This window comes from Mixophyes fleayi, chromosome 2 (assembly GCF_038048845.1).
Source record: "Mixophyes fleayi isolate aMixFle1 chromosome 2, aMixFle1.hap1, whole genome shotgun sequence".
Lineage (NCBI taxonomy): Eukaryota > Metazoa > Chordata > Amphibia > Anura > Limnodynastidae > Mixophyes > Mixophyes fleayi.
Window position 1 is genome coordinate 321887583 of NC_134403.1, and position 13517 is coordinate 321901099.

Consider the following 13517-nt stretch of genomic DNA (forward strand, 5'->3'; position numbering starts at 1 on the left):
TACTGATTGGCACACACAGCCTATTAGCAACAAACCTGCCTTCAGAATTGCTGTTGCCAGAGAAGAATGATGACCTATAGGAGTTACCGAGTTGATAACTGCTGTCTTGAGCTACACTACTGCTTTGATAGGTATAAAATGTAAGCGGATATAAAAAGGCAGTGCATTAACACATCTGTTTGAAATCAATAATATCAACGGTGTAACTGCCTCAGCATACAGAACTTACAGGACCATTCCACCAAAAGCAATTTTGGTAGAATATATAAGGTAAAACCAGAAGGTTACCTGGGGCCCACCATGAAAGTTATGTAGCAAACCTCTGATGTTTGCACAGGCTTCCTTCCTTCCCAATTCTCTGTCTTACGAAATAAAGGGGATTGGCAGGAAAAAGGAGAGGGTTTAAGACATCACTGGACTCTCATTGCTCCTGCGTCCCTTTTTTAATTAACAAAACAAAATATACACTTTCTCTTATTAATTGACATCACAGCCAAGTGATTCCAAATTCAGACACACTATATTTTAAATATTTTATAAATTAATGGCTTTCTGCATGCGTATGATAGACATTTTTTAAAAAACACAACTTGCTGAAACTAGAGCGATCTTTACAGTACATTATATCTACATAGAAATAGGTCTATGTAGATATAAATGACGAATTGGTCCCGACAAGTGTTTTCTGAAGATCCACTGTAGAAATACTATATCATCCCATTATGGGAGAGAGATGGGAAAATCCTCAGTATAAAATAGCTCTCCATTTGGGGGGTTCTCCATAAAATGCAGTAATACTTATTTCTGCAGAGTGAATTGGTCAATGAATTCATTTTGCTCTGCTTCTACTTTGCATAGAGCTTCATACTCTATTCGATACCTGAAAAATAACAAAACAAAAAATAATTAAGAAATATAAGTTATGTAACTAACAACATCTCCTACAATTTAATACCTGAAATTAGACAGAGGGATATATTTAATGTGAAATTAATTGTATTGCTTAGATTCCATAGCACCACTTAGTTCCACAGTGAATATAGCACTGATTAACAATAAAACCTACCTTCAGCAATCAGGGCACTTTAATAAAAAACAATATAGTATCTTCCTCTGCCTACTGAACCCCACTTAAATGAAGGGAGTGTCAGTTTACGCATATCAATGAGAGAACAAGATGAACGAACAAACAAAACACTGACATTCCGTGGAGAGAAGCTCACTGTTCCCCACTGACTTTGGAGAAATTTTTTTTTTTTTTTAAAAAAAATAAATTCCTTTTCTCCATTAGCCATGTGGGAAATACAGACAAACGAATGCATATATCACAAAAAAGTAGGGAGGGCATGGATAATATAAAAGAAATAAAAGAAAACCAGCACCTGCACAATCATCCTCATAGACGTTTTGCACTATAAACCTGGAAACTGAGCAAGACCACTCAACCTTCTGTGCTTACTGGCAAGTTGAACCCCACAAAGAGAGAACTGCTTGGACAAAAGAACAGCCAAATACAATTGAATAAGTCGCTGTCCCTATAATGGGTATTCTCTGGGTCATTCAGAACCAAGGAAGGACTAACGGAACTGAAGTACTCCTAAGAGAGGGGTATATGTGGATTTGAGAATAGGAGCCTAAATTAGGTTGTTTGAGCCAAATGCATCAAACAGCATGTGAGCTACATAGGCAAGCAGGCATATAATGTCACTATACCTTAAAATACCTATTCTGAAAGGGGTCTAACAGAGTAAGAAATAAAACTATGGTTAAGACAATAATCATTGTGATATATGCGATACAAACTACACTGAACCAAAATGTGAGTAGACTAGTTTTGGAGGGCTGAAAAAGTTGGCACATACTGCATAGAAAAGATTACACAGCTCATGGAGCCATTGAATACAAGCTATACTCTAAGTGTCTGCCTCATACAGACGACAATATTGCTAACCACAAAATGTTTATTAAGGAGCAGAAAAAACAATTTATATATGATGTAACAGACCATATTAATCCATGTAGTTGGCTGACCAGTGAGACTGGAGAGAAGGAAGGGGCTAGATAGGCATCCACCAAACAGTCTCCAAATATTACCTCTTGAACTGCAAGCCAGACATTACCTGGCTTTTGCCCCCCATATTCAATCTCTTGCCCAATCCTGTCACTTCCAACTACGTAACATTGGGCACATACGGCCCTTCCTTTTTTAGGATGCCATGAAAACCATCATCCATGCACTCACTATTTCACGACTCCATTACTGTAACCTTCTCCTCTCCGGTCTCCCCCGCTCTCACCTCGACCCCATTCGTTCTACACTCAACGGGGCCGCGAGACTCATCTTTCTTTCACGCCGCTCTTTTTCTACCTCCTCTCTCTGCCTGGCCTTACACTGGCTCACCTTCCCCTACAGACTTATTTTCAAGCTCCTGACCATTACTTACAAGGCCCTCTCCAACACAACTGCCCCTTATCTCTCTAACCTCCTCTCCGTCCCCACTCCCTCCCACTCCCTGCGCTCAGGTAACGACCGCCACCTCTCCTCCACCTTGATCACCTCTTCCCATTCCCGAATCCAAGATTTCTCCCGAGCTGTCCCTTTCCACTGGAATGACCATCCATGATCCATCCAACTGTCCCCTAACTTCTGCTCCTTCAAAAGGGCACTTAAAGCCCACCTCTTCCTCAAAGCCTACCAGCCTTCCACCATCCATGCTTATTCTCTTCACCTCTCACTCCCGTACTTGCTCCTCCTGCACTTGATCCCCTTTTGTGACTCCTTCTGTACCTGCCCTCTCTTTAGGATGTAAGCTATTATGAGCAGAGCCCTCCTCCCTCCTGTCTTTACATCATTTCTTCTGCACCAACTTCTCTTTAATTGCTATTTCTGGAGCTGCTGGAGTCTTGGTTTACTCGGGTTTTGTTCTGTACTGTTTTACCCTGTAATGTCTACTGTTTGTACTGTGTACGGCGCTGCAGAAACCTTGTGGCGCCTAACAAATGAACGATAATATTAATAATAATAATAGAAATAATTGGATGTTCATACCGTTCTAACTGCATCTTCTTCTCCGCTATCAATGCATGTAGCTGCTGCTGCTGTGCTTCTCGTTGTTTAGCAATTGATTTTAGCAGATTGCGGGCGCCAATGGCCTAAACGAGAACAAATCAAAAGGTCACATTTTACCAGTCACTTCTATGTCAAAAAACATGAATACTCATCACCTTGAAACTACATTGATTTGCGCAGGTAACATAAATTTTATTATTGGGTTATAGAGGATTTTTAAATAAACAATCCTTTCTCCTGGAAATTTTATAAATGTAATGTACCCTCCAATAGAAGCTATTATTGCTAGCACTGTTAATATATGCCAAAACAGAAGAAAATATTGGATTAGAAAAATAATCAGGCAAATATGGAGAGAAAATCAGAGAGAGAAATGGCTCTGTGCAAGTGAATAAGAGATGGCCGGAGCAAAATATATTTTAGGTAAAGAGGAACCAAATGTATTGAACATGAAATGAAAAGGAATATAACTAGGCTGTCTTTTATCAAGCACTTCTCTACTATCCAAACTGAAATCTGCTCCGAAATGTCTGAGAACATGTTAACTTTCCCTGCTGTCGTCCTTTCTTCCCTGCCCAATCCATCATATAACGCTATATGCACGCTTCATGTTGGCAGTTACATGTTAAGATGACCACAGTTCCACCATCAGCTTGGAGTGGACGTAAGAAACATTTTGGAGAGTTTGCCTGAAGTGTAATACCACCTATAATAACTATTGTATGCAGTTTCCTTCATTTGGGTAGAGGTAGAACTAGTAGCGTTCCCTTCTCTACTACCTCTACTTCTTCCCAGCATGCCTCATCCGGAGCAGTGCCCAGGTCCCGTTTTCATTCCCGCTCATGACGGCCGTGAGGATCCAATGTTATAAATGGAGGGGATCATACCACTGCCAAGGATCGCAGACAAAGCCGCTAAAAAAAAAGTAAGATGGAAGCCAGGAAATGGACTCCAAGGAAGTGAGCTTCCAGGTCCATCCAAGCAATAGTATGGTAGGGTGCGTATGTGGCTGTCAGTTCACTTAAGTGAGAAGCAAAATAATAGAATTTGACATCTGGCAACCCCCAGTCCCCTGGGATCCTGGGTTCCTTTAGAACAGCTAAGGAGATTCTAGGAGTTTTACCGTTTGAAATTAATTTCAGGGAGGAGGATTGTAATTCTTTAAATATTGAATCAGGGACTGTAATAGGGGGAGTCTGGAACCAATAAAGGCGTTTAGGGACCAGGGCCATCTTAATAGCGATGATCTTCCCCTACCACAAGATACAGAGTGTGAGGTCACGTTTAATTCTGGTAATAAGTCTGGGAAAATTCTCCTGGTATAAATGGTCATATAGAGAGGTAATGAATATCCTTAACATATTTATTTATTTTTATTTTGCTATATGCCAAGACTTTCACTGACCTCATTAGTTATGGCAACACAGAGCTTGATTCATTAAGGAACACAAATGCTGATATGTGCCGTATTTGTCATTAAATTGCTATGCGCATGTCCAAAAACAAACTATATGTCAGAGAATGCAAGTGAATACAATTCAAGTTCGAGCGCAAAAGACACTTCTGACAGCCTATGATTTAATGGGTGGAATGGGGAGGGGAATGGGCGTGTGCATATAGTCAATGTACAGTGAGGGTGTGCCAAGCTCGAGCACACTCAGCAGCGTCCTATTCAAGCTTTGGGCATCTTTAAGGTACTGCGTATCAGCTGCCGAAGAATTGCCGATTGATAGCGATGACGGTTGCGTATGCATGCTACAACATGTGTTTGCAATCAAGGGAACCTGTAAAAATGCATTTTATCTACAGTGGACATTAATAACATCCTGATAAATCTATTTCATTGGGGGGAAAATACATATTTTTTGGAATGATTTTTCATGAAAACATTTTTTTTTTCTATTCGTTCTGCTGGGACTTTATATTCCACATATGTATTGGACGTACCCTGCAGTGTAATGTCTGTTAGAGCAGAGCGGACCTAGACATGTATTCATCAAGAGACGTTTCTTTAGATCTGCTTGTAGTTGAATATGAACGGAATTACGTGAATTTTAAATTAACACACAATACGTTCGGTTTGCGTACCTCGTTGTATCAGGCCCACAATGTTCAGTGTATTCTGTGCCAGTTTAATTCACCTATTTGCAGACAATCCAGTGCATGATGCTGCTTTATTTGTGGCAAGAACATGTTCAGTGTATTATCATAAAAGTAAATATATGATGAGTGAGCAAATACACTAAACATTCTATAATCGTTATCTTTTCAGCATTATTATTAAAATGGAAATATAGACTACCGTGTGTAGCTAGTTTAATTCAGACACCAAATGTAAATATCACAGTTGCGATACAAGATTGCCATTCTTTGGTTTATGTCTGTTGAAAACATCCTATGCTCAGAAAGCATACTTATGTTTACCTAGGTGGAAAAGCTGCTGGTAAAATAATGTGTGTGGAGTTAGGACAGGCAGAAAACCCATACTGCATTTTGACAATGGGCGAGATAGCTTCAGAGTCCTCTTCGTAGAAAGTGATTTGGTGTGCCTGCTGGTTAATGATCACTGTTAATTGTATGTTTTAATATCTAAAACACTACGTAGAAAGAAGAACAAAGTCTCACCTTCATCTTCTCGTTCTCCGTTTCTTTAGCTAGCTGATCCACAAGATCAATTAAACCACCAACTATTTTCTGAAAATCCCCTATTTCTGAAATTAGAGGAAAACAAACATGTTTTAGGATTAACTAAAAGACCTGTACCAATAGGATACAAACAGTCACATGCACATGTGCAAGCAGCTTGGTGATGATGTCATAAGGGAAAGACTGCTTAATGCTGCTATAATGATTTCAAAGTTGCAATGAATGCTGGGAGTTGTAGTTTATAGCCACAATCATTGCACAGTATTGTGATTTAATTGCAGACTGCCTTTCCTCCACCAGGTCTGCCTTTTGAAAATATTAAAAGGCCAGAAACAATTATTGGGATTTAAAGAGGTTCCTAAAAAAAAGTTATGTCTGGTGTCACACAATAATAAAAACACTGGCACATTTCTTGGGAAAATATTAATATTATGTATCTCTTTAGGCAAGTTTACCTAATTCCTGAGCCACCTCCCTAGTCTCTCTGCCAGATTACCACCACACTACACAATCCACATTTTCATTTAGTTATTCTTCGTCTACATTCAAAAACCCTCTGACCCCTGACTGGATCATACAGCCACACCAAGCACTTTTTCCCATTGCTATCTGGATGGATCAATATGTAATACCTGTTACTTAAAGTTATGTATCAAACTACTATTTCCCTATAGACTATAACCTTGCGAGCAGGGCCCTCTTACCCATACTTGCCAACTCTCCCGGAATGTCCAGGAAACTCCCACATTTTGCGAGAGTCTCACGGACTCCAGGGAGAGTGTGGCAATCTCCCGGATCTGCCCACTTCCTAGTGAAGTGGGCAGAATTAGGTCCCAAACGCCGCGATTCCCGGTGAATCGCGGTGTTTGGCCCGCCCCTCACTGTAAAATGACGCGTTTGCGTCATTACATCAGGGGGGCGAGTCCAAAATGACGCATATTTTGGAGCCCCACCCGTCACGCCCACCTCCCCCGCAGGCTCCCGGAATTGAAGATCATATAGTTGGTAAGTATGCTCTTACTAGTTTGTTTGTCTAACTAGTCTTGTTATACTACTTTTATTGTCCCCAATTGTAAAGTGCTATGAAGTATGCTGCCACTATATAAATAAATGTTGTTATTATTATTATAAAGTATTATTACAGATATTCTTTAAAGGTGGAATTATCCTTTAAAATATGCTGTCAAACATGGCCGGGCCGTTAACTGGGGATCATACATAATTGTAAAAATCATATTGTTGCCATGTATACATGTATCCGTGTGTGATTGATTTCGGTGGTAGTCACTAACGCGACTACAAAAACACCGACAAGGACTTACCTGACTTGAGAAGGGTGAAGCTGGCAATCACGAAAGAATGTTAAAGTTTCAAATCGCTAGCTGCCAGAATCCCAAAGAATGCAGAAGCCGGCACACAGAAAGTCATGTGTCATGCTTCTTGGACTATACTATTATTAGGGGTGTTAACGGAGTAATGCAGGGAGGCGCAGGATGTACAATATCTTATGGCAAGCCTTCTACCTTCTACATTCAGCGCCTCTTTGCCTTACTCCGTTCACACCCCTAATAATAGTATAGTCCCAGAAAGTCACATGACTTTCTGTGTGCCGGCATCTGCATTCTTCGCGATTCTGGCAGCTAGTCATTTGAAACCTTCGGTGTTAACATTCTTTCGTGAGTGCCAGTTTCGCTCTTCTCAAGGAGTTGTCGGTGTTGTGCTAGTCGGGGTCACGTACCCAACCCGAATCATTTAATGGGGGGAATTCAATTCCCCCGAATTAGCGCGGCATTAAAACTATTACCGTTATTACGGTAGTTTTAACCCGGCTCTCTGCTCACAGCTCAGGGAGCACCCTGAGCTGTGAGCAAAAAGCCGGCGTTGATACTACCGTAACAACAGTAATTAAGTGCATTATTATCGTAATAATGCGCAGGCCGCGTTACTTTTACCCATAACGCGGCCAATTGAATTCCCCCCAAAATGTCTTTTACCGCACTATGTATCAAAGAAAGCAGTTACTTGCCTCCTAGATCACGTTACTCTCACCTATCCCACATTGACTGTCTGTTATGAATACCCTAGCTTGTCTCCCTAACTGCCTGTAATACCCCTGAGCTGCCTTTCAGAAACAATGTTGCATCTATGCACACTTGTTACATTTACAAATTATTAATAAATACCAGGTATAGTTACCAGAATTTGTAAGGGCAGAAACACGGCTCTTTGGGCAGCATCTTCAACCAAATCAGTGGCCATCAGGGGAATAACTGCTCACAAGCCCCCCTTCAATCAGATGTCATTTTAAACATTTTGTTTACTAGTTAAAAATATGTCATCTTGTAATCTCTTACTTGAAACAGAGAATATTCTTTAAAATTAGAAAAAATGGTTACAGTAATTTAATAGACTATAGATTATTCTGGTAAATAATTAATTATAAGTAATGAGAAGTAATTCTCAATTTGAAATCTTCCTTTTGATACTTTGCTGGAAACAGATAAATCTTAGAATGGTGAAGAAGTTCTTCTATGTAAGTGACTAAAATCATAATTATTAGTTTAGGGCTTCAGCTTAACAACTAACACTGGCAGGTCATTTCCTGAGTGACATGCTCACTCCTCTGAAGATTGTTCATTATCATCATCTTAATTTATTTGTATGGCGACACAGGCAAGAGTGAAAAAGTGAGTTTTGAGGGAATGTTTGAAAGATTTGAGGTAGGGGGCTAGTCTGATTGAGCAGGGTGGGGAGTTCCAGATGTAGGGAGCAGAATGTGCAGAATCTTGAGGGTAGAAGTGCAGGTGATGATAGGTGATGAGAAGAGGTGAAGGTCATTGACAGATTGTAGTGGGCTTTATAAGTGAGGGCAAACAACATGAATTGTATTCTGAAGGGAGTGGGGAGCCAATGGAGGGTTTGCAGAGAGGCATAGCAGAAGAGGAACATTGGGAGAGGAAGATTAATCGTGAAGCCGCATTCAGCACATATTTCAGGGGAGATAGACCAGCCATAGAGGAGAAGATTGCAATAATCAAGGCTGGAGAGGACAAGAGCATGGATGATGGCCTTGGTGATATCCAGGGAGAGGAAAGGGCGAAATCTTGTCAATGTTGCAAAGGTGGAAGCAACAGGAATGGGCAAGGGACTGGATGTGGGAAGTGAAATTGAGGGCGGAGTCAATGAAGAACCCCAGGCAGCGTGCATGGGGAACCAGGGAGAGGTGGACACCACCAGTCTGTACTGACAGCCAAGCCTCATCCTCATGTGCAATTCTAGGACATTGCTAGGCAGCACGTTTAGCAACATTTGATTGGTCACAATGTATTTAAAAGACGGATGGATTAGTTGTTTTATTTATGGTTTTGATAAAAACTACAGTAGAGAGTCGAAATGCGTTGGTTTATTATCCTGATCCCTTGGAACCTGTATTCATCTGGATATCAGCTGAAGGAGTGAGAAATTCAACACCACGGACAACATCTTCTTCTTTCAAGCTTATACATTTGGTGCTTCTAGTAGGGATATCCACCTTATTTATTAGGGATTATTTGCATTGCATGTGAATTTAGACATTTAAAAAATATATATATATTTATTAAATGGTAATACACTAGATGTATTTTATTCTTTATTCATCAACATCTACACCACGGGAACGATATACTGAAAGCTGTATCACAGTTGGAATTCTAGAATAACAATACAACGCAAGCAGTGAAGAGATTCTCGAGTAAGCATTGTATCTTCACATGGTGGACAAGTTTGATATGGTTTCTGCACCTTTAAGAAGTGGATTCCTATCTATATAAAAACAAAATATCTATATTTTGAGGAATTTATGGGTTCTTTTTTGGTGAAAAATATCTGAATGTTAATATACTACACTATATGTATCTTTCTGTGTCTTCTTGTGAGCATTATTAGTTGCGGTGACAATCCTCTACATAAGAAAATCACTACTGGCTGACTACTTTTACATATGTGAGCGCCATAAACTACGTATATATTTGTATTTGATAGAAAATCCTTTCGGACCTAGTGGAGTCCTATTATATACTGACTGGGCTGCTCCTAAAGGAACGCTATAACAATATACCTACTTTATTCGTAAGGGGAGAAAAGTAATGGGCAACTAACAGAGCCTTGAGGAACCCCAAGAGAGAGAGGACAGGAAGGGATCAGACACCAGAGGAGTAGACACTAAAGGAAGGGATTGAAGGGTGTCAAGGAGGAAGGGATGGTCAACTGTGTCAAAACTGGTAAAGAGGTCAAGGAGCAAGGGAAAAATGGCCTTTTGACTTGGCCAAGAGTACATCATTAGTCCCCTTGGTGAGGGCAGTATCGGTGGTGTGTAGAGGGTGGAAGCCTGATTGTAAGGAATCAAAGAGGGAGTGAATAGTGAGAAAGTGTGAAGCAGGTGTAGACTAGCCGACATTACTGTCCCTCTACTTCGCCAACTAAACACTGTCTTGTAAATTCAAATGAGAAGAGAATCATTGCCTGAATGGTTCTTATCTCTTTTCCCTGTGTCCATGTGAGAAGGTGACTTACTGTCTACGAATTCTCTGCATTCCTCTTTCAACTCTACGGTTTGTTGGGAAACATCTGGATCCAAGATGCGTAGCTTGTTGAGTTCATCAAAGTGCAACCCAGCTTCTAACAGTGAGTCTTTGGCCATTGCTATTGAAAATAAAACGGAGCATATATATTGTGAAAGGAATAAAGTGAAACATCTAGATCTGGCAACAGCCAGTAGTCTGAGTTGAATGTTTTCTATAGTTCTGAACAGAGAAGTGATCTTAAAGATAAAACTATATTAGTACTTGCCATATTCCACAGTTCATATGCACTTCACCTATAATTATACTCTGCCACACACACTGGCTGTCTGAGAATAATGGTTGTACATTCTAGATTTAGTGTACACAAAAAGCTTGGAAATACATGACCTTGGGGGTCAGCTTATCCTTTTACAAAGCACGGGAATAACAGTTACTGTCAATCTGTCTGTAGAACACTAAAATAAAACTGTTTTACTCTCAGAACATGCACAGTTTTGCAATTCGTTGCCATTCACATGGAACCTGTGTATGAATCTAATGATAGTGTCTGATGAGAACAGAAATGTAGCTTTAGAAAAGTAAGAGAGGGTATTGGTGGTAAAGTTTAAAAAACAAAAAAGACATTGTATTACTGGAAAGTGGGTGGGTGAGCTTCTATAGAGCTCTATTGTGACAGATAAGAGATGGGCTGGGAACAAGGGAAGCACCTATTTGGTATGCAGGGGTAGGTTTATTTAGTTGTCCAAAACCCTTTAATTATATATCAAATGCTGTATGAGTTACTGGGCTGAATAATATAAAATAACTGAAGTATTTAATTTTAAACATAAATATGTTCATCATACTCTCTTTCAAACCTTTGCAGCAGGTTCTTCTATAACTGAAGAGGCAGACTGTGACTAATAGACATGCAGTTGCTTAAATAATAGCACTTAATACAGTATGGATTAGTAGATACAAAACAGCAGGACCATAGATGTCACAGCAGCTCAAATTACTGCAGACTCAGTTTATTACCTGCATCAGATCCCACTGGAACACTGTCTTAAAGCATGATTACAGGATAACGCCTCTCAAAACTTAACATTTGTTTTGGGTGAAGTAAGTAAAATATCAAAATCTTACTTTCCTGCACTTCCTATGTTCTTTGATCTGGCGGGACATTCAATGTCTCCAACAGTACAAGCAGGATAACCTCTCCTGTCCTTAACATGTTGCAGCAGTTTGAAAAGAAAATCCCCCCCCTTACAGAAAATCTCAAGTTTCAAGTAGCATCAATTTTCTCTGGAAAATGCTTATATTACATTTTCAGTCTTCCAGTATGTTCTGCTCCTAACATCTCAGCAACTGAAAATATGATAGAAGCAGAAGTGGCAAATGCAACCTGTGTATATAATTATTTCATGCTGTATCTCTTTTGATCTGAAAAAGGCATTCACACATATGGTTACTGTGATATATCCAACCCTATATGATGTGGCTTCCTTATATTGTGAATTAATATGTGATACGTTGTCCAATGGATTAAGATTCATTCCTGGTTTAGGTAATGGTGCTCCCTCTAATTATTTGATAGATTACTGGGTCCTCTCATTACGCTGCCCATTCCGAGGTTTGAGGGTTGTCAGTGGATGTGATACTTTCTGGTTGGGATACTAGAAAATGCTTAAGTTCTTTGTATACTGTGTACAATAATTTAATAATAAGGTATAAAAAAAAAAGTGTTTAAATAGCTCAGGTTACACATATATTACAACCAACTGTCCCTATTTTGAACCCAAAACTACCAGTTTCTCTTTCCTAACAATCTTCGGTCTACTTTAGATCTGTGTGGATAAAACAGATGTCTTTCTCTGTTCATTTTTTTGTATGTGAGCAAAATGATTACAAATTTACAGCAAAATTACAGAAATGCAAAGATAAGTAATTTGGGACTTTCCAGCTACTGTAAAACTGTCAGTCACCTCATGTATGACACACCGACTGGAAAGTCTATGGATTCCCATGCCTGTGGTAGAGAGAATAGGTGAGATAGGTGAGCATGTAAGCAGCATACCTTCCATCCTCTACAGCTTAGATAACCTGTGGCAAGTAGTGACAAGAGTGGAGGGACAGACATGGAAGAGCAATGATGATTCTCCCAGGGTCTCCTCCTGCACAGTTGGGGTGCAATACTTAAGGCAAATAATGTCATTGAATGTCACACTAAATTAACCCTTTATTTCAACAATCTCACTGGAAAAAAAATGAGACTGTTGAAATAAAGCTGCTCCCCTGCACTGGAATGACCTGCCTCCGTCTCGATCCCAATCTGTGCTCCTTCAAACAAGCACTTAAAATCCACCTGTTCCTCAAAGCCTACCAACCATCCACTTAACCCCTCATCTTCTCTGCTCGCTCTTCCCTCTCTCCCCTGGTCCCTTTTTCTCTCCCCTGGCACCACCGCTCCCTCTCGTTTCTGTTTTGTCCACCCTCCCTTAGGATGTAAGCTCTTATGAGCAGGGCACTTCTTCCCTCGTGTCTCCATACCTGTTCTTCTGCTCCATCCTTACTCCATATGTCTGTCCCGGAGTTTCTGAAGCATTGGTACTTTGTGTTTATTGTTCTGTACTGTTTAACCCTGTATGGTCTACTGTTTGTACTATGTACGGCGCTGCGGAAACCTTGTGGCGCCCAACAAATAAATGATGATAATAATAATAAATAATAATAAATACCATTTTTCAAGTTGCCAAGGTAACAATTAATAATAATACAAAGTCAACCACAACTGAACATTAAATGAAGAGAATATAAAGCCTTGAGATTACTGGACACAGGAAAAAGACAATGATTCCCTCCATTACCTGATCTCACAGCTGCTCGGTCCGCTATCTTTCCCTTTCCCAACTCCGGCTGCCACGGCTACAGCCGGCTATTGTTTACCGACGTGTTTTCCTGAGACGCATCAGGTACCATAGAGACAATGCGGAAGTTGCATCCTTCGGTAGCCATATTATGTGAGGGCAATCTGCCCAATTCATCAGGGATTAGTAATTACTGGTAGACATCTATATTAAATATCTATAATATCGTAATATCTATTTGTTGCCTGACAAGCATAAGACAATGTTCGGGTTCTGGTGAGCTGTGGAGAGTGGCCTCGCCCGAACTGTCGCAAGGGATTCTGGGATGTGTAGTTTCACGTTTACTAATGACGGATTAGCAACGGAAAAACAAGAATAATAAGTAACTAT

At 40.1% G+C, this 13517-nt stretch overlaps 1 protein-coding gene across 1 annotated transcript; it reads right to left on the reverse strand.

The window, feature by feature from the left end:
- Positions 1-519: 519 nt before the first annotated feature.
- On the reverse strand, positions 520-13358 carry IFT20 (intraflagellar transport 20). Its single transcript, XM_075196758.1, has 5 exons — positions 13128-13358; positions 10271-10399; positions 5696-5781; positions 3050-3153; positions 520-880 (listed from the first exon to the last, which is right to left on the reverse strand). The coding sequence occupies exons 2-5, from the start codon at positions 10395-10397 to the stop codon at positions 799-801; spliced, it is 399 nt and encodes a 132-aa protein (XP_075052859.1). The 5' UTR covers positions 10398-10399; positions 13128-13358; the 3' UTR covers positions 520-798.
- Between the last annotated feature and the right edge of the window lie 159 nt (positions 13359-13517).